Source organism: Sabethes cyaneus, chromosome 1 (genome assembly GCF_943734655.1).
Source record: "Sabethes cyaneus chromosome 1, idSabCyanKW18_F2, whole genome shotgun sequence".
NCBI classification, from domain to species: domain Eukaryota; kingdom Metazoa; phylum Arthropoda; class Insecta; order Diptera; family Culicidae; genus Sabethes; species Sabethes cyaneus.
In genome coordinates, this window is record NC_071353.1 from 1,298,367 (window position 1) to 1,326,011 (window position 27,645).

Consider the following 27,645-nt stretch of genomic DNA (forward strand, 5'->3'; position numbering starts at 1 on the left):
CATTCCCAGTGGTCTGAAATTTTGGAATATAGTTATTTAGTCTGTCTCCTTTCATAGAAAAATACTTCAGGAAAAACTACAACTCCATTTTGGGTGTTTTGTCCCAGTATTTTCCACTGTGCAGTGGGTGGCGCTTCCGACGGCTGGTCACCGGCAACACCCGCGGCCGTCTCGTCCTGAATGATCTAGTGTTACTATAGATAGCTTTTGTGGTCTTGTTATTGACTAATGTTTTATGGAAGAGTCACGAATTTCTCGAGTTCGATTAGTTTTTGAGTTTCGCAAAAATTTCTGATTTATTTGTATGAGAGTCCATATCCCCCTACCACAGCGGTGAGAGATCTCTAACTATCATAAAATAAATTCAAGACTCCAAAATCTCCCAAATTTGGCTCCATTTGCTTGATCAGATCTCAAATTATAAGGAAATTTGTATTTCATTTGTATGGGAGCCCCCCTCTTAAAAGGAGAAGGGGTCGTAATTCACCATAGAAAAAATTTCTGCCATCTAAAACTTCCACATGCCAAATTTGGTTCCATTTGCTTGATTAGTTCTAGAGTTATGAGGAAATTTGTATGGAAGACCCCCTCTTAAAGGGGAGAGGAGTTATAATTCCCCTTATAAAGAGGGGAGGGGTCTCAATTTACCATAGAATAAATTCTTGTCACCGAAAACACCCACATGCCAAATTTTGTTCTATTTGCTTGATTAGTTCTCGAGTTATGCAGAAATTTGTGTTTCATTTATATGGGAGTCCCCGCTCTCAGTGGGGGAAGGGGTCTCTAACCTCTAAACTAAAACCTTTCCTGACCCCAAAACCCTCTACATGCAAAATTTCACTCCAATTGGTTCAGTAGTTTTCGATTCTATAAGGAACATACGGACAGACAGACAGACAAGCAGACAGACAGAAATCCTTTTTTATTGGTATAGATTTAGACACGGTAAAATGCTAACTAAACATGTAAATGGCTAATTTCAAGCGAAGTTTCCAAGACCGGTGTAATCGATCTTCTCGGATTTGAATTAAATTTTGTCAGGTTGTTCGTATTTGGCCAGAAAGCCGGTTGAACTTTCCCTTGATTTATGAATGCATCTCCTTTTTTCACGAAAAGAACCGTTTTTGTCAAACCATCTTACATTCTTTTACTCATGTCGCCGGAAATATCAGTTTTAGAAAGAAACTATTTTTAAAATTTTAAAGGAGATTTCCCAAGCAATCCGAAAAGGAGATTATTTGTAAGCGGCAGTGCAGATAAATATTTTTAAATTCAATGTGAAAACCAAATTTACGTTTTTCGCTCAATGAGTACAATTTAAACTTATAAATTCCATGACAGATTTAAGCCTTGATTTTTTGTTCACCTTAATGGCTAAGGTATAGAGTCAAGGGGGTTCAAGTGAAATATTTAGCATACATTTATTGGAATTCTGAAAAGGATTTTGTATTTAGCAGCTGAGAGCCGGGGTGGAATTCTTGCCGTATCAAGATTTCCTCTCCATTGTACTCGGTTGCACGTGCACCATCTGAAAAACAAATCGAAGCCGCGCGCAGTCCTTCTTCGACCGTACGACGGAAAAGCTTTTCAGGTCGTCAGCATAGAGAGGTCGACAACCAATTGGAAGCGCCAGGCAGATGTCATTGAAGAAAAGCGAGAATAACAGCGGTCCCAAATTACTGCCTTGCGGTACACCCGACTTAATCTGGAATTCCTGAGACTTGAAGTCTCCAAGATTTACTGATAGAAAGCGGTTGGAGAGGAACGATGTTAGCCAGCATAAGAATGAATCAGACGCTCCCAGGCGTCTTAACTCTGCTAAAAGCAGACGATAGACAATGGACAAAAACGAGCTCGTAATCCCAATATCTAGAAGCCGCTGGTTTGGAATCTTACAAGATACCTATTTCTATTAAAAAAAATGCAGGAAATCGATTGGTGGTGGTTTTATCCTTCGCAGACTTCGGGAAGTGGTCCATTTTGCCCTATTTTCCCCAACATTCATGATAAAAGGTTATTAAACAGTATAAAAACTTAGATGCCGCCCGTGAAACAAATTCAAAAAGCTTCCAAATTTTGTTAAAACATCAGAAGAATCAAATTCCATCCATTCCATACTGTGCGAAATGCAAGAATAGTCCATTTTGCCCAATTCACCCCCATATACATAGATAACCCATCGCAATGGTTGACACGATCAAAAGCGGCTTTAATATCAGTGTAAACAGTATCCACTTGAGCACCTTTTTCAATATTCCGGAAGCAGAATGAAGTGAATTCGACCAAATTTGATTTTAAAATGATCTATAGTTCGAAAACAGACACTGATGAAGCTTGCAAGTCGTAGGCGAAATACGCAGATATCTGTCGTGAATAAAATTAAGCGGGATTTAATCGGAAAAAGTTTTCTTTTCGGAAAAAGGTTTCGTATTCCACTAAGACGCTCCGCTTCAGTCAATAAGAACCCCTCATTCTTAAATGATTTTATCTCTAAATAGGTTTAATTAAGCTAAAACTTGGTTAAAGCCTGTTAAAACTACTCAAATCAATTACGTGTACAAATTTAAGTTCAGAGTAGTTTTTCAACCAAAAAATTGGCAAAAAGGATTCAAAAGTACGTTAAAAAGCATTCTGAATAATTTCATTTTTAATCAAGTTTTAATCCAATCAATTTAAAATAAACACGCTTTAAAGTCTAGGAAATGAAATAGGAAGCTTTTAAGGTAATTTTTTTTCGTATTCTTCAAGATTTGCCAATATTTGAAGAATTATTAAATGGTATTGTAGAGGTCTGAAGAAATCCTACAACACTCATACCATAAGTTGTTTTAATGTTTATAAGCTAACGTGAACGTACGAAATTAGAAGTTGATCGGAGCTACGTGTGTTCTTGGTATTCCTATGTAAAACTCATTCCAATTGCTTTTCCATGTTTTCGTCTGTACTGAAAGTAAGTAAAAGGATTTTTTTTACTTTGGTTCATTAAAATCATATTCAAAATATCGATTGTACTAGGATTTTCGCTACAAAAAATTATTAACTATTTAAAATATTCTTTTGGGCCTAAAATCAAAGCCGTTGGATGAAAACTGTTATTGACAATATTTCAAATATACGAAAATAAACATTCCAGACCACTTTTCCCATTCCGCTCTGCACCATCTAAGCGTTTCTCTGGTTATTCTCCATCCGAAATTTCATCCTACACGAACATAGTCCAATTGGGAAACGGACACCCTCCATATTTACGGTGCAAGCTTTTCCCGTTTGCACTGCCACGCACAAATGGCGAATGATGCGCAACTGCGGATAAAGCTTCTCTGCAGTCGCGCAACAACCCGTAACGGGGCTATCGGATGGTAGATGTCAGTAGCATGCAAGCATCTTTAAGGTAATTTGGCTCGTTGCAAATTTCATCATTATTGAGCAGCAACTTTAGCATAAAACCATAGCCAGAGTTTTCCGCCTCGTCGTGCACCGTTTATTTCAGCGCAATTAGTTTCTATACCAATTATCTATAGCCTTAGGCAAACTAAATAGTTTAAAAAATTATAAAAATCTAGTTACATACCTATGGTAGATTGAAAGTGTCTAAAGAGGTTCCTGTTCGTTCTTCGCGTTACCCGAATCGGACAAAGTTTCACAAGAGTAATACATTCCTGTATGAAAAATTGATCCAAATTACAAATTGTTCTGAAAGTTTTACCCCGAGGAACTAGGAACTTTACGACAAAACCGTTTTACCTAGAAAAGTGGATTGCCGGGACAGCACCAAATTCTCGCTCGATGCTGACAGTAGAACGATGCCGACCTGCCTGCCTATCTGCCCTCGCCTGCGCGCCTACACGCGATGCATCGCACATGTTGGCATCCTGAGTTCCGCAGTTCATACGAATTTCGTTCAACGTAACAAAACAGGCTGGTAGCAATAACACACGGCCCCGGATTTGATACGAAATAATTAAATTGTAGTTTTTTCAAAGACGAATTTGTATTTTCTACGGCTCATATAGTTTCAATGTCGCATAACTGTCGCCACATAATTTTAATCGCGGCAGATCTTTTTTTTTTGTTCACTCGCCGTTGCTTCGAGCGAGCATTCTTGGTATTCACTGGGCGGCATGTTTTATTTGCATGCGCTATTTTAAAAAGCTGGTAGCCAAGAGTGCAATCAGGTTGGTGAATGCAACTGCGGTTTGAAGTTCGTCTTGTTTTCTGAGTACACGCAATGTAATGCTTTTGGGAAGAAGTTTATTTATTTTAATTTCAATTTCCTGCTCGCTACGAGAATTGATTTTATGAATGTAAAACATCTGACTTATAGATGACAAGCAAAGGTTTTTAAACGCCTCGTTGGTGCTCAGAGAGACGGTAAACTAGAGATAGCGATATAACGAAAACTCGCTACTACTTGCTACCTTCGAATGTTTATTTCTGTAATCAAGGCAATAAAAGGAAATTTTGGATGGGTCCCTTTTAGCCGGACGGACAGCTTTTGCGATTTCTTAGGATATGTAAAAGACCGCTATAGGAACTTCACTAGGTCCTAGGAGACGGTAAGCGCGTTTCTGTCGGCACGAATGACTATTCCTGCAAAGACAATAATCGTAAAATTAAAATATTTGAAAATAAACACAGTGAGAAGTCAACACTCTCGGCAGAGACGAATCGGATGGTACGGATACAGTGTGTCAGTTCTGTTTCTTCCTAGATCCGGACCTTTGCTATTATCAGGACGCGTTCTGTCGCCAGACTAAAGACACACTTTCTTTGATCTTACCTTTCCTTTGCCGTTTCCGATGCTAACGGATACTCTCCGTCCCGTGTAAAGCATAAGTTTCATGCAGGCATCCGTGAGCGGCAGTGAAAGGCCGAAATTATGACTTCTAATAACAATAAACAAATAAAGTTGTAAACTCATAAAACAATTTGGCAAACTACAATACCGTCGACTAGGACCGATCCGTCAAGGGAAATTTCTCTCAAAAATATCGATGCTCAAATTAAAGCGCTTTTATGTCTTTATTACCCGAAGTTCTCGGAGAAAAATTGTGAAAACTTGAATTTAGGTTCAACTTTACATATATTGAAACCTTTTCTTAGGTGAACATTTTTTGTCGGTATACAGTTAGCAGTAGTAAAAATTACGAACAGTTTCTGTGTTTGTAATAACTGTTCAAAATCAGTTGATATTTTATGTTTTTCAATAGGACACGGAGAATATTGACTGATTTCATGAAACAATTTCAATAGTTCAAACTACTAAATACTACTACGAAGAAGCATTGACAAACACCCAAGACCATTCTCACCACTACTGTTAAAAATCGTGTATGTTAAAAAAATATTTACACGGAACTGCAATCAATAAAATTGATTTGACCTTCCTGTTTTGACTTTCTTCGCTTCTTACCTTGCGAGGCCCGACAGATTCGTTTATTGCTCCAAGGACGTGCGAAGCATTTCTTTCCGTTTGATGTGTTTATAACAAGCGTCGAACGGTCGAGCTCCGTCGAGAACAGCAGGACAGAAATGCGCTCTGCAACAGTTACGAGTGTTAATGCGTTTGAACTTCGGCTGCTGAAGGCTGAATTTTGTTTTAATTGCCGCCACACGAACGAAGTGAGGTCTTGCTCCTAGGAAGTGCGAATCGGTCTATTCGATCGGGAGAAACGCTCTCGGACGACAGCGATTTTCTTCGCTGTCGAGTGCCGAGCATACGTGGAGTGATGTGATTTTCCAAGTACTTATTATGCAGCGCAATTCTAGCTATTTTTAACATAACTTTTCTGTAATTAAATAATAGAATTTACAGGAATTTTAAAGTTTTGACTAAAATGCGGAGTGGTCAGAATGAGGAATCATGCGCAGAATTAGACGCACTTACGGTATAAACTTTCGAAATAAGCATTGTCTGAGAAAATTTCGCTAAGAGTTTTCTTGAAAATAGGCGACCTCAAGTTTCTCAAATATTGTTTACATTAATGAGTTAATAAATTATACTCGCATGCAAAATTTCGTGAAATTTTGAGACCCTTTGGCCCAAAGCTATAGGGTAATTTAAAAAAAAAACATTCCTTATAGACTTATACAGCCTCTCTCAGTCAAAATTTATTTATGCGACGACTGGTGTGTTAGATCTTTGCCGCACCTCTAAGCCAAATGGGAGGTAATCGAACATTTTCATAGAGTTAATAGATAGAGTTTCCAATCGTTCATCTTTAAATGTTCTCGTTTAAATGATATTTACCGATTGATCCTTTCTAAATTGCTATTATTTTATGAAATAGATAAAACTCAACCTTACCATTTTTACAAAATTCTGTTATTTATAAAAGGTATTAAAAGAATTTGGACAAACGGTTCTTGTTTGTTTGGTTCTTGATATTTGTTTTTTGAAAAGGGAGAAAGTGTCTGATGCGAATAATGATTAATTGAATGAACTGAATCGAGAAGATAACAGTATATCCTCTCACCGGTAGAAACAAAGAGCAGTCATACAAAAATAATATCGTCGCAAGAGGAGCATGTAGTGCCAATATGGAATGATAGACTTGAGAATTAAACTACCTAATATACCGGGTGGCAGTAGTTTAGTGAGTAAAACATTCGATTACCAACCGAAAGCGCGTGGTTGCGAACCCACGGCCCACCTGCCATTGCACAAACCAATATATTTTTGGTCTATATCGAAATTTTTCAGTTCATCCAATTAATCATTCTTCGCGCCAGACACTCTCCCCCCCTTTAAAAAAAAGAGTTTACGGCATGACCGCGTATGGAGTCATATACACTCAAGTCTTTTTTACACGGTTTATTTTTTAAGATTTTTAAATTAAAACGGTTATTCATGACGATTTTTGAATGAACACCGTTTAGTTTTTTGACGATTTTTGAATTAACGCAGGTTTTTTTAAATAGTTTTCTTTTGCGCGCCTCTTTCACCGATCCCCCGTGTAAAAAAAGACTTACATGTACAAGTAAATCCACTCCAGTGAACACAGTCAAGCTCTTCGTCACGCATTTCGAAAATGTGTTTGATTCAGCTGCACCTCCCCTTCCAACTGGAAACAGCAATAGCGATGACGCTTATACCGGAAGGCTACGTGGATTTAGGCATTTTTACTATAACTATACATAATAGTCGTGGCATACCAGATTGCACGCCATCTGTAATCTTGAGAAAGTTTTGTTCCGAACTGTCGAAGGCGCTTTCCGTGATTTTCAACAAGTCGGTATTCAGTGGAATTTTTCCTACTCTTTGGAAACAAACTTCATGTTTCCTGCATTCAAAAACAGTGAAAAGCAAAGCAATGCAAAAAATCGAGGAATTACGTCACTATGTGGTTCTACCAAATTGGTTTCTACACCAGTCGCACGAGTTAACACAAATCTACTAGAGTTTATCTCAAAATGCCTTAACGCCATGGAGAACCACCTACAAATCTATACGGATTTAAAAGCAGCATTTGATAGAATCGATCGCGAATTGTTCTTGGTTCTAAAATTTCTAAGCTCGGATCCTACATGCCTAACACAATGGCTGCCATCTTACCTGTTTGATCGAAGGCTTCGAGTTAAGCTCGGAAGTGTTGATCCCGGGCCTTCACGAACTTATCTGGGGTTCAGCGGGGCAGTTATCTTAGTCCTTTGATAGTTTTGTTATACGTGGATGATGTTTGTTTTCTGCTGCCTGGATGTCGCCTGAGAATTTTTCCGGTTGTTAGAAACACTGAAGGCAATGTTGCGAAGCCCACACTCGTGTGGTCTAATTTTCTCACACGCGCGTACTTATTTTAATGAACTCGCTGGCATAAGCATCCCTTTAAAACTCCCGCTCTTATTTCTTCATGCATTGCGACGAGTTTTTGTGAGTGTGTGTTTAGCTAACAGCTACAGTCGTCGCTCGTCGTTCGTCGTTGCAGCCTGATCTGCTGATACCGATTACTCAAGACGGCTCGTACTCCCGTCCGTTAGTAGAATCGAGGACGAAGGTAAAGAAGAAGAAAAAGTAATGCAAAAATTGTATCCCAGTGCGCCCCCAGCCTCACGGGCAAGCGCTTCCCCACGAAATTTTTGACTTGAGAAAAGGCTAAGCAGGAACACGATGTGAGGATTTACGTGCGCAAGTGTGTGAGCAGCAGAATTCTCTTGCTGTTGGGGATAGACGATGCAACAAATTCTGGGAGAGCACCTTGTAGGCGGCGTTGACCAGCGTAATGCCGCGGTTATTACAGCAGTCTAACCGGTGGCCCTTTCTGTAGATGGGACAGACTACGCCTTCCATCCTCCGGTAGTTTCTCTTCTTCCCAAATCCTCAAAATCAGCCACGGAAATGCCGTTGCTAGCGGTTCTTGGCCATTTTTGTAGAGTTCTGCCGGGAGTCGGTCCTTTCCGGCGGCTCTATTATTCTTCAGCAGACCCGGATCTCTTCGAGATCGGCAGCCGGTACGCAACGCTGTTGTCGTTTGTAGGTACTCCGAGGTTAACTGCCATACTGTTATATCGCCGTTGAGGTCCTCATCGAAGAACTGCTTCCACTTGTCGACCAACCCGCGCCGTAAAACTTGCGGGTGTCATTAACCCGGAATAGTTGTTCTACCTCCTCACGAACTCTGTCCTCCTTCTGGCGCTTTTTCCCTTTCAGGATCGTGGTCAACTCATTTCTCGCTCGTCGATACTTGGCCAAATTCTCTCTCGTGGATATGCTCAGATAGTTTTCCCAAGCTCTTTTTTCCTCTCTATCGCTTCTTGGCATTTCCCGTCAAACCAATCATTTCGTGCACTCGAGGTTTCTACACCTAGCACCGCAGTTGCGGTCTCGTTGACGGCCGAGCGTATCCTACTCCATCCGTTTTCGAAGGTCGAAACATCTAGCTGCACAGAGTAAGGCAAAGCTTCATCCAGTACGCGCGCGTGGTTTTCGGTAGTTCGCGGGTTGTCTAGTTGCCGAATGTTTAGCCAAGGAGGGCGACTTTGTCGCGAGGTTTTTGATAGTTTTGAGCGCACATGTACTGCTACTAGGTAGTGGTCCAAGTCAATATCCGCACTCCGTAGGGAGCGTACGTTGGTGATGTTCGAGAAAAACCAGCCCTCGATGAGAATATGGTCGATGTGGTTCGAGGTTCGTTGGTCAGGTGATCTCCAAGTGGCCTTGTGGATATGTTTGTGGGGAAAGAAGACGCTTTTGATCACCAAACCTCGGGAAGCCGCAAAGTTGATGCATCGACAGCACCCTGTCGCCACCAACGAAATTTAGCGATCTGCAGTTGCAGGTACCAAGTCTCCATTCCATGTTCTTATTTCTTCGCCCTGGTCCACGCCGAATGTTCCGAGAACATATTTCTTGACTCTTGGTAGTTTTTTTGGGGTTACATAGGTAGCCGTACTGGGGCTTACGCTACCGAGTCTCAGAATGGGGCTACCATCTTACAGTGTCGAGACAATACTGTGCCTCCTCCCCTGTTGGTATACGACCTTCGTTTCCACCGGGGTTAGTTATCCGATCTCCGCTAACGTTGCTCGTATTCCGGCTGGTACCACGTGGAGGTAGGGGTATGAGAAGCTAGATAAGAGGCTAGGGACCACAATGGTGACCCCGACGTGACACTACATACTTACACGTCGTAAAATTGCCCATGCCACATTTGCAGCCAAAATTCTAGGCGAATTGGGCAGCCCCGCCCTGCTATCACGTTTTCAGTTCAACGCGCCCGAACGGCCGTTACGTCAACACAGCATAATCAATTTACCATTCTATTATAGCTAATACGGCTGTAACGAACCAATCACCAGACTCCAAGGAACACTTACCAAGGTCGTCGAACTATTCAACTTTCACGAAACTACTGAATCCTTCAAAAACAAGCTAAAGACGAATTCACGGCGAAGTTTCACAGTCGTTCAACGTAAACTCAGGTGTGGCACAAGGAAGTCATATAGGTCCGTTTCATTTCGTATTAGGGATGAACAATCTTCTCACCTTCATCGACAGAGTACGCGCCGATGATGTCAAATTGTACAGTCAAAGAATGTTTTGACCTGCAACAGTTAACTTTGGCAGATTCTGTGGTGACAGTGGGTTGTAAGTGAGTCACGGGAAATATTCAGTCTTGATGTTTACTCGGAGATTAGCGCCAATTGTATTGAAGTATAGCTACAAACCTACAAAGAAACAGAAGTGACAGTGATACGGGACTTAGAAGTTATATTCGATGAAAAGCTCCGTTCAACTGCTACATCATAAATTTAGTTAAGGAATGCTTGCAGATGTACTAGTGCGTTGATTTGGTTGCGTACTATATTCTCTTGCTTACTTTAATCCAAACTGGACCTTACGAGTATCGAAACAGTCGATTGGAAGGCATTCAGAAAAAAATCGTAAGACAGGCTCCGAGAAACTTGGTACGAAGCAACGATCAACTCCCTCCATTTTGAGCCCCTTTGCATGCTTGTCGATCTGGACGCCGTGACTGCCAGGCACAAATCAACGGATGTTGTCGTCTTTGTCAATGTATTATCTGGCCGAGTAATAAACCAGGTATTTAACGGCAAAATGAGTCTGAACAGAAGCCCCACTATCCTTTGTCGGCGCAGAATTTTTGGGCCTTCTCTACGAAACAGAAATTATTCGCAACACAAAGCGACATGCAGGTTCATGAACGAGTTCAACGAGCGTAAAAATATGATAATCTTGGCTATGACACCGAATATGCTACGATGAAGACTTAGCCTGTACCACAGGAATCAGGAATCAGAATATTTCGGCTCAAAGGGTCAAACGGTCAATAATTTAGTGTTTAGATTATATGTGCTTAAAATATATTTAAGTCAGTGTTTTCCAGTGTAATGCAAATTACAATTACTACTTATTGGATTATCCAATTAGTGCTTCAGGGCTAAAAAGCCTACAAAAGTCAGAACAAATACAAATGATTTTATACACAATTATGGCACAGACAAACAGACGAGACACTCGCATTATTTCCTTTGTCCATGCAAAAACAACTCACACTCAATTTTTCGCAAAAAGTATGTCTTGAAACATGGCCACACAGCAGCGCTCGAATGTTGCTCCGAGTTTTTAGTACAATTGTAAAAAACTTAAGTATAAAATCTTACAAATATAAGTTACTCCGCAACATGTACAACAGAGGGTGCTCGTGTTCAAGCAAATTGTGCAGGTTTTTAAAGAACTTTCTTCTATGTGTCCTATCCGTTCATCAGTGATTGTAGGTTTCGTTGTCCATTATCACGCAATCGAACTTTGTCAGCATCATCGTGTACAGCTTCCGGGATCGTGTTTTGGTCGTTATGTTTTGTATATTTTTGCTATTCAGAGTCACTACATTCTTATATGGTTGTGGATGGTATGGTTGTAAATGACACTCCTAGCATGTTTGCGACATCTCGAAACGAGAGATTGGGGATCCGCTTGAAAGCACTGACCACTCTTTTTGTCGTCGTTTTGGTCTCAACCTTTCAATTTTCCCCCGATCCAGGCTTGTTGGATGCCGACAACTGTTCTTCTAAAATTTTTATTCCATTAGTGGTGCCAGTTGATTTTATTTTTAACTTGTACTACTTTCAACGATTTTGCTAACTTTATGTGTGAGTAGTTTGGATATTCTCGAACGATGCGCGAATAAAATTTTGTTTCTTTGCTTCTGCCGCTTTAACGCCATTGTGATAACTGAAGAACAAATGTCAAATTCAAAATAGAGGTCTAATTTTGCATACACACCCCTACAAAATGCGGACTGTTCAGGTCTTTAAATTCACGATCAAAAGAAATGCCTCAAGTTTAGGTTGACTAAATTTTGATAGTAACATCTTTTAAAAACTTCTTTGATTGCAACACACAGTGCAGTGACGCCGAATCGCAAAAACGCAATCATTAGCTGCTATTGCGTGAAAAATGCGTAATTTTTCAAAGGTGGAGTCTTTGGAGAAGTTTGTTAATAAAATGAAGCACATTATTTTCGCACTATTAGTGTAACCGTGAATTCACCTTTTAGGGTGATACAAACTTTTGTTTTTTTGCATCTAAAAAATTTTTTTCTTCAGAAAAGTTGTAGAATATATTAAAATGGGCCAATTTTGTTGAATATAGTAACTATCTATCTTTTAACGGTTGCGAAATAGAATGATTTAAAAAGAGCGACTTACTTTGTACACCATTTTTATTACTGCTTTCAAATGTTCTACAAACTTGTTTGGTAAATCAAAACCAACATTTTCTCTGAAGGCTGTTTACTGCTAGAATGCATATTGAGTTACGAAACATTTAACTAAAAAAATTACATTATTCAAAAAAAATCTATGATGCTATTTTATGATAAGGTATTTTATAGCTCGCTAAGAGAAAGAGATAAAATGACTGTATTCAACAAAGTTGCTCATTTGAGTGTGTTCTACAACTTTTGTGAAGACACTTTATTTTTTATGCATTCAAAACACTTGAATATTTAAAAAAAAATTAGATATTTAGTCAGATAAACAAGCAATATTATAAATAGCCACTTTCATTACTTCGTTCATTTAAAACAATCCAGATATCAGCCACTAATAGACACACAACTTAATTAATCAATGTGATCGAAAAATTAACAAAGAAAAGCTCCAGATCATCCCGTGAGCCGCAACGATACTAAAACCCCCAATCAAATTCAATAGATCCGGGGATTAACTTATCGATAATTTTTCCTCAGATGAAAAATATTTCGCGTGCAAACCATTGATTAATGACTAAATTTCCCCTTTGACATTTCCCGGATCGGTTTCGAGTCTGACAGCTTCATAGGCGGAAGCTACGGTTAAAATTGACCAAGGGCTTGCGCCAAAACCTGGTGCGGTGCCACGGGCAAACGCCGCTTCGATATACATCTGTCGAATGTGGCACACTGCATTTCGATTCCACTGCGGAATGCAAACAATGGATACAATTCTTGTCTTTTCATATTTCCCTGCAATCGGAACCTCCCGTCATTCGACTAAGTCTGGTGCAGCAGCTAGAACGGTTGGTCAGATGCAGTCGAAACTTAATTTATGACTATTTATTCGATTCACCGTACTCCTTCTGCGTGCCGAACAGATAGATTTGCAGCGATTTTAGGCTAGGGGGAGGACGACTAGTTCGTTTCGTTTGATATAGACCTCAATTGAGACAGAGCATTGCCAGTTGGAAACTTCGAAATGAATTGTGTTAACCAAGTAAAAGTGGAAGTTAGTGTGAATGCAGAATTTATTGATTTTTTTAGGAAAGCAGTTGGATTTATGTCAAGCGATGTTATGAGCGTCCAGAAGCAATGCATTATTTGTCAAGGCTAAAAACATAATTCGAAATTACTGCTTCAACCTTGACAGCTCATCTGCCCACGCTTATCCAGTGATTCCATGCTTTCTAAGAACAATTATCGACTATCAGTGTATGTTTACTCATTAACGCTTGTTTATGCTCCCGCTGTCGGCAATGTTGTTCAGAAACATTGAAACGTCTGCAGGCCCAAGACATCCATCCCGTAAGTCCTGTACATAGTGCTGCCACGTTCTCACCCTCTACACATAGAAAAAGGCATTGTGCACCTAGAATTGCAGTTTCTGTTTTTCCCTTGCACCGTTCCTAGCGGATTAGGGTAATAAACAAATACATTTCGGAAGGGAAATATTTGGTCTGTCTCGTTTACTCGTGCAAACTGCACATCGGATAGGGAAACTAGGCGAGAAAAAGAGGAACATAAATTTTATTGTATTTATTTTGTGCCGGTCGTGTGCCAGAAACTATGCCGTCAAAATTTTGCAAACGATTCAGCATCAGTTGTCATTTCGAATCCAGAAGCGCTCGTAGGAAGTCATATTTTTCCAATCGCTGTTTCATTACTAAACTAGTGCTTTTCTGCATAAATATTTAGTTGTTAAGGAAGTATAAAAGTGTGAACAAACCTGATAATGATGGCTGCGACCCACCCCCAACATGTGGAATACAGTGCAAATTACTACAACGCGTATTATGATTATGGTCAATTTAATCAAGACCATTTGCAAACCGGTTATCCGCATTTTCAAGCAAATGCTCGCTATGGAAACAGTGCGCCTTTATACCTACCTCACGCAGAAGGACACAATCAATTGAAGCAAAAGCAATGCGAGGACAACCTGCCCCCAGAACAACCGGCAGCAATAGCAACAACAACAACAACACCTGCCGAAAATCAACAATCGTATTATCCAAATGCACAGTATTACTCGAATCAATATTACTGCCAGCAGCAGTTCAACAGCTACCACGATTATTACGCTTACCAACACGGATATCCTGCCCACACCACTGAGCCTACTTTGGCAAAGTCAGTTCAGACTCCCGAGTCAACACCGGAAAGCAACATCAATCATATGTACATTAACAACAATGGTGCGTATCAGCAGACGAGCAGTTCTACAACCGCGTCCAGCAATCTGAGGGGGCAAAACAGCCACCCATACGCAACCCAAGCGGACTCCTCACAGAGCGAACCGTTTACCTACGCAAAAAAGGAGCAAACCAAAAAGCGCAAATTGGATAACAGTTGCACACCGAACGAGGACTCGCCAGCGTTACGAGCGTTGCTCACCAACCCATCGAAAAAGTTGAGGTACACTCCTGGCTACAACTCATGTGGCGTCACTAACATGATGTCGCCCATTAGTGATCGAGTCGTGCCAGAAATAGTCCCGCCTTCACCAAACAAGACCAATGACAGTATCGACAGTATTTTAGAATGTGCCAACAGTGGCTTCGAAACGAGTCTCCGGAATGACGGGATGAATTTTTCGCTGAATCATTATTCCAACCCACCGACTGCATCCAGTTTCGATGGTGTCAGCACACCGCCATTATCGCCAAAGGATCTGGATACCTCTCTGTCGAAGTCACCGTCTGTCGTAAACGACAAGGACTTTTCCCACTACGATGGTAAGTTTGAAACCGAAAACGAAACGTGCGACTTGTTTGCTAACGCCCATTTTTTATACTCGCTCATTTAGGTTCAACGAAGGAATCGGCTAAACGAACGCGCCAATCCTATTCGCGTTATCAAACGTTGGAACTGGAGAAGGAATTCCAATTCAATCGATATCTGCAGCGACGACGGCGCATCGAAGTAGCGAATGCATTGAAACTCACCGAACGTCAGGTGAAAATTTGGTTCCAAAATCGCCGCATGAAAGCCAAAAAGGACAAATCGATCGCAAGTCCCGATAATGTGCTGTACGATGAAACCCATCACCTTCACCATCACCACCAGCCACCAGCGTATCAACCACAAGGAGCATCATCCTTTATCGGCTACAATCAACCCCCAATTCAAAATTACGGCAGCTATGACGTGACGTCACCGCACAATCTTAGCTTTCAATCATGTGGAAAAGCTTTATGAAGCTAGATTGCAACCAATCGCCGGAAAAAATCTCTGCATTCGACCCAGATGCGCAATACAGAGCATTTAAATCATCCTAAAGAGTACAACCAAGCACGTGATGCCTTAGATGTAAATCAAAAATGTTCCTATTTATTCTAATATAGTTAAAAAAATTTAAAATAGCACTCCTGTAAATATGTACAAATCTCGAAAATAGCTTAACAAAAAATAAAAATAAAACCGATTATCGATACTAATTCCGCCTGCCAAGAAGTTCTACTGATTACAACAATCGCTCCCACTGGTTTGGACAAACCAAACTTCCCCTGTGCGAGCGGCTTTGTGTGCAGCGTTTGCATTTGTCCCTACTGCTGCTGCTGCTGCAAGCGAACGGAGAACTACCGCTGGTTCTGTTTACATCCTGCAGCCCGAGGGAAGCCAAAAGTGGCCCGAAGCGAAAAACCCAAAACGAACAGCATGGGCGCAGATGCTTTCGATGAGGTTTCACAACATGATGCGCGCAGCGTCGACTGGGAAGAAATGGAGAATTATTTTGCTCTTTGTTTCAATAATTATTTTCGGAAAAAGCCGATAGATTTGGATTAACGTTCGAGTGTTAAGCAGCGTAGGTGACACTTAAAAAAAAAGAGTGTTTAACTTTTAACAACCTACAAGACATCTCATTTTGGAATTGAAACTAGATCTAAAATTAAAGCAATATTTTTTTTCCCAAAAAGTTAACCTACCCTTAGAAAGTTAAATCAATCATCGCATATTTGCTTAGTCATTATGGTTCATCTTTTCCCTCTAAGCATTGTCGCTCCTCCCTCACGGAGCGGATAGTTCGATTAGTCCAACACACGGGTGCGAAAGACAATTTCTGTCGATGGCCGATGTCGATTTGTTTTCTCTCCTCGCATTCCAGTCGGCGGCTTTGGATTATCCTTAGCAATATTGTGCCAACGCAGATTGGGAAAAGGGTGTGGCTTAGCGGATTAGCACTCTATTGCCTCTGTTAGGTTATGAATGGGGTCAAATTCAAAAATTAAATGCCTTGTAAGAACAGAGAAAGCACCCAGAAATATGTGCTAATCTGTAAATATGAAGGTGGGTGCAAGTTTTCCCTCCATTTTTTATGCTAAATTGAACGGGGGGTGTGGATAATAACGAGATTTGACTACTTGAAATTAACAACCAGAAAGTAATTTGTGATGGAACTAATTGGGTGTCATTATGATAATTGGTTGGGCAATTTCAATGTATTTTGTAAATCCGCAAATCTACTTATATCGCCTATCAATGAGAACTGGTTAGATTCAATAACCTATCTTTCTTTAATTATTAGGGTAATTTTTCGAGTTTTCGTTTTAAAAAATTGTAAGCAAATTGCAATATAATAACTCATAAAATATTGGAAAACTGTGAAGATTCAAGTAAAAATGTAGTCGGATCGTTTGTACATTGAAAGTCATTAATATTTAAGATGAGCCTTTTCTTATAATCTTCCGAAGGTTATTTTTTAGAGTTTTTAAATTGGATTGGATTTAAATAGAATGTGGATCTATAATTTTGCAGAATGCTATGAATATATTTCTAATCGTAAAGGTTATAAATTTATGAACAGAAAAATTACAATAGTTAGTTACTATTTGTTCGTGACAAAAGATCTTCTATTATGATCAGTTCACCGGATCACACCATCACCACCCACTGATGTTAAATAACATGTCAAACAATCTGTTCCCTTGTTGCAACCCTTTGCGCGAATTGAAAAGACTCGAGAGTCGAGAGTGTCCCCGAAACATACACGGAGCCCATTACTCGCTCCAGGACAGCTTTGATCAGCAGCGTCCGTTCATCCGGAAAACCGTTCTCGTACATTAACTGCCATAGTTGTTCGCGCTCGACTGTATCGTATGGTGCCCTGAAATCCACGGAAATATGATGCATTAGCACGCTGTATTCCTGACATTTCTCAAGGATTTGTCGGAGAGTGAAAATTTGATCCGTAGTCCCCCTTAATCTAAAACAGTCAAAATTTAGTCATTGCTTACTATAATGAAAATAAAAAAATAACTTTTTTGTGTTAGGAAATATAGACATAGTTTCTTTGACTACGTTGGCACTCAGAATAATGAAACTTTGTTCTGACGCGAGAGTTCCCTTAAAGTTGTGCTGCACTCCATCACTAATTTGGATGCACATTTTGTGGACTTGAGAGCTAGTAGTGCAGCCTGGTTGTCCGTAAAGATTCCGAATTAGACATATATCAATTACACTGTACGGAACATCCATGTTAGGCCGCGCCACATGGCTGCAGTTGGTTCAGTTGGGTTGGTGCAGTTGGGTTTTTCGCATAGCTGATCACTGACAAACATGCCAGGTGTTGAACTTTGTTTAACTTGGCCTGCGCTGTCACCTCATTCACATTTGGCCACCATACAAGAGCGGCACAAGTTAGTCTAGGCCGTGCAATGATAATGTGGGACAAAAGGACTAGTTGAGGTTTCAGTCCCAGATTTTGCCAAAAAGTGAACTGCATAATGGCTGTAGTTGCTTTCTTAACAGCATAGTCTAGGTGAGCAGTCCAGTTCAGTTTATGATCCAGGATAATACCCAGATGTTTAACTTGATTGCTGAAGCTTAGTCTAACGCCAATAAGTATAGGTGGTGTAAGAGTATGTCTCCTTCGCCTAGTAAATGGTATCATGACTGTTCTAGAGGAGTTTATATCGTAAACACCACGAAATAGTGGTGTTTAGAGCTCCTTGCATACGACTAGATGCTGTGATAGTTTGTACAAGAGTGCGTCAATCACCAGTGACCAAAGCAAGGGGTAGAGAACTCCTCCTTGAGGACATCCTGTGATCGCTGGGATTGTGATAGACGTATCTCCCAATGGGAGGGGGGCTCCGTAGCCGCAAGGCTACCGAATCTGCTTTGACAAGCGAGTGGTCATGGGTTCGAATCTTAGTAGAATCAATCCCTTCGATGTCAAGTGACTTTAGCATGGGTTTATTCTCAGGCCCCCTCGTTTACCCTTCCTTCATGCTGAATTCTATATTTTCCCACTGAAGCCTCTTGACAGTGCAAAAGTCCCTCCTATAGTTAAGTGTTGTACTGGTCAGAGGAACGAATGAGTCCTCGCCAGGGACGGCTATAATATGGGATAGCACTGGCAGTGAGGAATAAGTGGGTAAGGTAGATCAAGCTTTGAAGGAAGGGTAAACCCCAATACACACTAGCACGCATAAAATTTAATAAGCATATCGCTCATTCAATAGCGATTATAGCAAAAAGAAGTGCAGTGCAGGTTATACAGCAAACACCCGGGCGATATCATAATAGAACAACTATACTGGTCGCAGTGATGAGTCCACACAGGAAAAAAAATCTCCCAATGGGGCTGTGATTTCCCTGCTTGACAGCACTGCTTGAATCGCCACCTCATTACCGGTTTATCAGTTCCTTTATTAAGGAGAGCCGTATTAATTAAAGCGAAGGACGTGTTCGCAAAAGCGCCTTCAATGTCAAGAAAAGCACAAAGTGCCGTCTCTTGGTATTGGAGCGACTTTTCAATCAGTGTCACTAGGCAGTGAAGTGCGGTTTCCGTAGATTTACCGCGTTGGTAAGCATGTTGATTGCCATGCAGAAGGGAGTTTTTTAAGAACTTATTACGGATGTGATTATCCGTGATTTTTCCATCAACTGGAGAAGCGTTGATGTCAGACTAATTGGTCTGAAAGCTTTTGGCATGGTTTTATCTTTTTTGCATGCTTTAGGTATGAACTTCCCTGACTTTCCGCCAGCTTACCGGGACTTGTCCTAAAGTAAAGCTGGCACGAGGTTGATGAGCTCGGACATTATAATCTCGTCCGCTTTTTGAAAAAGATGGGTAGTATTGACTGAAGTTTTTGGAGCGTCTTAGTAGAATACGAAACCTAAAAATAAAAAATAAGAAAACTTATCCAATTTAATTCTACTATGTGTATTTTATTCAATGACAGATACGTATTTCGCCTACGACTTGCAGGCTTCCTCAGTGTCTGCTTTCGAAAACAGACACTGAGGAAGCCTGCAAGTCGTAGGCGAAATACGTATCTGTCATTGAATAAAATACACATAGTAGAATTAAATTGGATAAGTTTTCTTATTTTTTATTTTTAGGTTTTAGATGGGTAGTGTGCCTTCCGGACCTGGAGACTTCACTGGTTCAAAGCAGCTGAGTGTCCAATTGATCAATTGATTGAAGTCTCTGTAAATAGTTAACGTGCGAGTAGGACCGAGTCGTTTGACACATTACGTGATAACTCAACAACCAGGGAAACGCGTGTTCATAAGAATCTCCGTTTCCCTAGTAGTAACAGTGAGACTGCCATTATCTTTTCTCAATTGTTATGGTCCATGGCTTACGCTTTTTGGAGTCGCGTCTCAGGCAGAGTCTGGATGCTCTCGCGAAACTGGACCCTGGACTTCCTTTTGGCTTTGCGAAGCTCTGCGTTGTATTTGGTGAGAGATGCCCTGTTGGTTTCCCAATTGGACGTAATTTTAGCCCTGTTGAATAAACGCCCAGCCTCCCGACGAAGATTGCAGAGCGATTCATTCCACCAGGGCACGTCATGGCAGACTCTCCGCGTGATTAACTGACAGTTAGCGGTATAGGCATCAATGATCCTACTCTGTAAGTCATTAGCTGCAACGTCCAGCTCAGCTGGTGTGCGTATATTAATAAGACAGAAGTTCCGAGAGTTACTATTAACTCCATACTCTGTGCGAAAACTCCATCCCAAGAAGGTTATTGCTTTTATTAACTATGTAGTACCTAATTGGGTCACAGTCTTACAACCTAGCTCAACTCCATCAATGGGTATGAGCAATCCGTAAACAGCAATCGTACAGCAATCGAGGCCAGCTACAAAAGATAATCTTATTGACTTTCGCTTAGAGCAGTCGCATTGGCATTTTTGAGCCTAATGTCCTTCTGGCATACAAAAAAGTGGATGGATTCCTGTTTGTCCCATCTACAAACGACGATCGGCCTACAAGGTGATCTCCCAGTTCATGCTACGTCATTTATTCCCAATGGTAAGAAAATTCGTAGGACAATACCAGATGATGTTCTTCGGTGAACACCTCAATGGCGAAGTCGCAGAAGGAGGCCGAACGGAAATTAACCTAGGAGTGCCCGTGGAAGATAGTAATGTCCTAGCACCTGATTTCCAAGAAGTTTAACGAGAAACCGGGATGCTGAGGACCAATAAAGCCGCTGGGAAGTACTGCCTACCGGCAGAGCTTTATAAACATGGCGGAGAAATGCTAGCAAAGGTCCTACACTGGGTTATTTCGTGGATTTGGGAGGAGGAAAAGCTACCGGAGGAATGGATGGAAGAAGTGGTTTGTCCCATCTACAAAAAGGGTGATCGGCTAGACTGCTGCAATTATCGCGGTATTACGCTGGTAAACGCCGCCTACAAGGAACTCTCCCAGATCCTGTTACGCCGGTTGTCGCGATAGCACAAGGTTTCGTAGGGAATTATCAGGCGGGTTTCATGGGGGCTCGTGCAGCTACGGATCAAATTTTTACTATCCGACAGATCTTGCAGAAATGTCGGAAGTACGACGTGCCCACGCATCACATCTTTATCGATTTCAAAGCAGCATACGATACAGTCGATCGAGACAAGCTATGGCAGATAATGCACGAACACAGTTTTCCGGACAAACTGATGTGACTGATCAGAGCTACATTGGATCGAGTGTTTCGTAAGCATCTCTGGGACACTCTCGAATCCCTTCGAGACGCGGCGAGAGTTGAGACAAGGTGACGGCTTATCTTGCATGCTGTTCAACATCGTTCTTGAAGGGCTGATCCACGAGCGGGCATCGAAACGAGAGGCACGATTTTTACCAAGGGTAGCCAACTTCTAGATTTTGCAGATAACTTCGATATCATAGCCAGGAACTTTGCGATGGCGGAGGCAATCTACCCCAGACTGAAGGCGGAGTCTAGGAGAATTGGGCTAAAAATAAATGCGTCGAAGACCAAACCCAGCAAACCACAAATCGTATAATAATGTGTGAAAATCATCTTAAATATCGCTAAACAAACTCGAAATCGTACATAAAGCTTAATAAAGCGCACCCTAGTTTACATTTATTCGTACAAAATGATAGTAACTGATTCACATACGATTTTCGTCACAGAATTGTATAGCATTATGGAACTAATTATGTTGAGTCGGATTTCATCGTATACAAATACTTATGAATGTGAATTGTTTTCATATAATTTGCAGTACGTATATCGCCTCCAAAACAGTACACATATGCTGGTTTCGTGCATCAAATGCGATTTTTCTAGATATATATCGGTACATATATAATATTTGTTACTTTGATATACGTACGAAAATGTTTGCTGGGAATACATGAAAGGAAGAGGCTCAAAGGGAACAAACGCGCGTCTCCCACCGACGGTAACCATTGACGGCGACGAACTAGAAGTGATAGAGTTCGTGTATTTGGGATCGCTGGTGACCGCGGACAACAACACTAGTAAGGAGATCCAGCGGCGCATCTAAACGGGAAATCGGGCCTAATTTGCCCTTCGTAAAACGCTACGATCAGGAAGCATACGGCGCCGCACGAAGCTAACAATGTGCAAAACCCTTATTAGACCGGTAGTTCTTTATGGACTTGAAGCCGTGACGCTGCTCACGGAGGACATTCGCGCACTTGCCGTGTTCGAGCGAAATATGCTGCGGACGATATTTGGCGGAGTACAAACTGAAAGCGGAGAGTGGCGGAGGCTTATGAATCACGAGCTACAGGCACTGCTTGGGGAGACTTCCATCGTACATCTAACGTAAGTTACCAAGTCTCGGTGGGCAGGACACGTCGTGAGGATGCCGGACGACAGTGCGACAGAAACTAGTCCTCTTCAACAACCCCACCGGTACCAGGAACAGGGGGGCCCAACGTGCACGATGGCTCGACCAAGTCGAACGCGATTTGCGACTTCTGAGACGACTAGGAAATTAGCGACGAGTGGCTCAATACCGAGTTGAATGGAGACGAGTGCTTGAAACAGCACGAGCCACCCCGGCTGTATGCTGAAGAAGAAGAAGAATACCAGACGAGCAACTGTTGGTATCACCATTGAAACTGTGATTCGACGAGCGAGGTAATAGAAAGGGGAGACGCGATTGTCAGCAAGAGTAACCAACTCTTAGACTTTGCGGACGAATTCGACATTCCGCCAGCAGACGTTAGACCAGACTAAAAATCAATGCGTCTAAAACCAAATACGTGAAAAGTAGAAGTTCAAAAGATGACAACGTTTACCTCCCACGGACCGTGACTATTGACGGCGATGAGCTCGAAGTGGTTGACGGGTTCGTATATTTGCGCTCTCTAGTCATCGCTAACAACAACACGAGAAAAAGAATGTGGCACGACTCTAAGCTACTGCAAAAGAACTATTATTTTTTCAACTTGTTTTTCAAAATTTTATCAATGATTAATCTAAATTTAAAGCTTTCAATAAATATTACCAAATCAAAAAATCTCATGAGCTAACTTTGCCAAAAACGGAGTGGTTCCGTAGTTACATAATTATATGCAAATACAAAATAATACTCAAATAATAATTCAAAGAAATGTCAATAACTGTGGCTGCATTTTTTCTTCCAAAGCATGAATAATAATAACAAAAATTTAAAATATTATGCAATCAGTAAGAAAAAAAGAAGCAATCGAAATGCTTCACCAAGGGCTGCAGGAAGACATGTGTCATAAAAATGTATTAAAGCTTCACCTTTTCCCAACAATTAACATTCTCATTCCTCAAAAAACAAACTCGCGCCTGCCAGCAGCAGCGCTCCAACGGTGGTGATGGTCAGTCAAACGGTGACACCGAATACCCGGCTCGTTGACTGCTGTTGCTGCAGCCGCGGATTGTCCGGAACCTTTCCTCACTCAAAACACCCTGGCAGAATACTGTATCGGTTTCAAACATCCCGACCAAGGAAGAAATAATCATATTCAACACCAGTGGTTGAAAATTGAAAAAATTTAATGACCGTATACTTTAAACTAAATGTGATCGTTATCAGCTCCTTTTTCATCAAAAAAAGCAAAGTTCAGCTTTGTTTAAGTTTCCATTTTTCATCGCCGCCGAGCAAACGAAGAACAAGTCCAGCAGTTGCTGCACGCGCAGAAGGCAGCAGCAGAAGGGGAAAAATAACCATACATATGATACGTGGCGTTGCAAAAAGAACCAGAAACGGAATCCGCCAGCACATGAACAGCTAAAAACAACAGAGAAGATGAATTCTAATTAATTTCAACCGTGTCGTAAGATTTATCTGCTGCTGCTCTCTCAACGAAAGAGTAACAACAACGGGTCGGCTTTTTAATCATTTTTCTGATTTGAATTTCCCCATTTTTCCACTGTATATCTCCCGCCACTCGTTTTGGAACTTGATAGCCACGGTGGCTGGTAATGTTAACAGATAGAATGCTGAATTCACATGCGAGCATTCCTGCCCGCTGACCAATTGGAACCAGATCTGCCGCACTGCCGGACGGGACTGAGCTGACTGTCGGCGGCCCTTTTTTCGCCGAGAGGATATGGCGAGATAAAAGCTCGCATTAATCCATAAATTTAAAAATCAGCCAGAAACCGTCAAAGCAAAACTTAAAAAAGCATAAATTCAACCAACTTTTGAAACAATTCCCATATAAATTAACGCTTATATGCGGTCTCTTCCGTATGGTTTTAATCTACGTATCTAGTCAAGCGGTAAAAGACACCCAAACCACCCAGCTCAAAAGCATACCTTACGCTTGTTGTGTGACGCTTATATAAACCCAATAAATTAGATATTAAATATTTTTTACCTAATAAATCAAGTCCCCTACTCACCATATCGCCATAGTTATGGGCTACCGCCACAGGTACCGGTACTGGCCCTGGCCCTGGCACACCGCCGCATCGCCGCACCACTCACTCTGACGATCGCTAGCGATCAAAGAAGCAACCATAAAAAAGGTACATCGGAACTGTGTCACTTGCTCGTCCGAATAAAGGAGACCGGAGCAGAACCCAAATAAACTACCGATGCGAAATGCTAATGTGGAGAAAGAACTATAATTTTAAGCTTGTTGTGATGAACGAATTCCGTTATCCTCTACGGGGTTGTTCTTAGTGATGTCCGAAATTTTCAATAATTCGACTACCGATTAATCGGAGAACATTGTCTGCACAAATCGATTAATTCAACAATTCATACTACTGGTATTCGATTAGAAATATTCGAATATTTTTTTCATTAATTCGATTAATCGACCGATTATGAACGATTAGCGGCCATTATTCGGGGATTATTCGCATTCATATTATTTCCTTTGAACTATTCGATTAATTCAACTACTCGTGCTGGCAGTATTCGATTAAAAATTATTCAAATATTTTTATAGTTATTCGATTACTTGAATTAATCGAACGATTAACGGACATCACTAGTTGTTCTTACACAATCATAGAAGAAAAAGGCTTCACTTTGTGGTGAAGGCAAAAAACAATTTCCTGAGCGCCTTTAACGACTAGATATCTACACACAGTCGCTGCTCTATCATTTGACCGAATATGTTATAAATTCTCGAAATGACAAGCGCGTTGAAAATGAAGAAATAAATTATAAACATCAACAAATTATTGTTATTTATTAGCATAACTTTTAAGCTTCTTGCCGGTTCGGAACTGAGCCACATGCATAATGGACGCATATTTTGAGGAACCGTATTTTGTTCAAGGTGTCACAGTTTGATTTATGATATCAAGATTACAAGTAGCAGCGGACATAATTATTGAAATGCGTTTAAGTTGTCGTAGGCATACGACGACGTTGATATCGGTCGATACACAAGCAAGAGCATTTGGCACGGATTGCAATCCAGCTGAGCGTAGAATTCGTAAACATCGAATCGAAAACCTATTAGAAAGCCGACTCGGAAATGGTTCAAACAAACCAAACAAACTACCAAACGACAGACTTTCCCTAAATTGAAAATGCTAACAAACTGACAAATTGATTAATGAATTTCCAAGTCAGCTCCGTATCACACCCTTAACATTCCAGTGAAGCATACCGAAATGGGTACTAAAGAAGCCACAGAAGCGAACCCGGCAGCACGCGAAAATATTTCAATAAAAACAATCAGTCTGAACTGAAACATGACAGCAGCCAACGTTCGATCAGTTTGTGAATGCCAGCGCACATGTACGTGATATTTTTGAGGTGAATTTCCATCCCGTCGTCGCCCACTTCACTTCACTGTTCTACCGTTAATTTGGCATTTTCGGTTGTGCAATTTCTGCGCCCGAAGATTAATGGTACGGCAACGGCAGTGAGCCATCCAGCAGAAAGAGCCATCCAGCCAGCTGACGTCGTCGTCGCAGGGCCATCATCCGAAAAAGTGGAAAATCGATAAGTGCGTGCTGTTCCTGGTCGTACGTACCCCGAGTGGAACTAGGACTAGGACTAGAACGCACGCGGTGATCGATTTTCCAAAAAAATCATTCAGGCTATTTGGCTACGTCATAAGTGCCATCTGTGGATTGATAGACAAACAGCAAAGACAACAAAAAATCACGTCACACGGCTGATTGGCCACGTGCGATTTTCTCTAACTATTTGGAAGCTTTTGCCATTCCAATAGGAACATTTTCCAATAAGTTAGCAATAAGTATTGATCTATTTGGAAGAACTGATTGGAATTGTCATAATTCGGATGTCAAAAAGAAAGGTACATCATTCTGTAAACTTTTGAAGTGGTTTGTCTCAACAAAACTTAGCAAATTAATTAAAATTATAAACGAAACTAGCTGGCAAAAGGTGAACTAAAATATAACATCAGTTTCGGTTGTGCTTTCTCATTCATTTCTCGTAATAGTGAACGAAAACATAGGAGTGAATGAATTGGGGTTCTTTCGTAAAAAAAACCTGTTTAGGGAAGATGATATTTGAGAAGCTCCAAATGGTAGATAACATACGATTGCAGGCTTGATGTATGATGTCCGTAATGTGATCTTGATCTTGAGACTATTTCCGATCATAAATTTACCAGTAAATTTGCAATTTGATGATTCAGGTAAGAAACTGTAGAAACGTTAACATTTATGAAAAATCCACAAAACATTGTGCGCATGTTGAACAGACTTGTAAGAAAGCCCTCGCAGCTATTTTATTGAAATTGTAGAAAATTTCAATAATTTTATTATTGCTTGTTCGATAAACATGTTTTATTTAGTTTTTTAGTGATAACATTTCGTAATATTCAACTTCAAACAAGTATTATTGAAGTACATATCGAAGAAATCGAGAATCAAAGGGTGTCCACGGTAAAATTGCACTCAAATTGCTCTTTTGAGCAACCGCTGGGTAAAATCACCTGAGAATTTGCATGGAAAAAGTTCAAAGTGCATTGTTTATACAGTGTGAGTCCTTTTATCGGGTGTGCAAAGATATGAAAAATGTCGAAAAAACAGCTCGTTTACGAAAGTTCTGCACAAGTACATCGAAAATCAGAATTTGTCACATCGTGTCATCACATCGGTAAAAGAATGGGAATCCCAAATTCTACCTACTTGTGGATAAGTTTGATGTTCCAGAGAACCTCCGAAAACAGAAAATGTCGAAGTTTGCCAAGAAATTTTTGATTTAGCAAGCAATTTGTTCATTTGGAAAGCGGAGTACACCTTTCTCGACCCCAGGTACCATAAACATTGACAGGTGTGTTTGAAAGAGTGTCTCCAAAAGCGATTTTTTCCTCTTCTGAAGTCTCATAACTGTCCTACGATCTTCTGGTAGGATTTGACTTCGTGCCAATGTGCAAAGGCTGTCCTGGAGTGGCATAAGGCAAATAATACACCGGTGCTGCGGCCAATCGAGAAATACTAGCCTATTATAAAGCAGATCTTCTGAAACATCCTAAGGTAGTCAAAACAGTTGAAGAAATGAAGAAAGTATGGGTAAATATGCAAACCATGGCAATTTTGAGGTTGCGCAAGATCTCATGGATGGGATTAAGGGGACATAAACGACTAAAAATTTTGAAAATTTCATAATTTTTTATTTCAGATTTTTATTCTGCAGTCTTTTTTGCTTATTTTGATACTAATTTTGGAATGAGCCGACCACAGGAACTGGCCGAAAAATGATCATACACATAAGCATTTCAGTGCGGC

The 27,645-nt window shown here is 40.8% G+C and overlaps 1 protein-coding gene across 1 annotated transcript; it reads left to right on the top strand.

The window, feature by feature from the left end:
* The first annotated feature begins 13,950 nt into the window (after nt 1-13,950).
* Nucleotides 13,951-15,413, top strand: LOC128733079 (segmentation protein fushi tarazu-like). Its single transcript, XM_053826681.1, has 2 exons — nt 13,951-14,950; nt 15,022-15,413. The coding sequence occupies exons 1-2, from the start codon at nt 13,951-13,953 to the stop codon at nt 15,411-15,413; spliced, it is 1,392 nt and encodes a 463-aa protein (XP_053682656.1).
* Nucleotides 15,414-27,645: the final 12,232 nt, after the last annotated feature.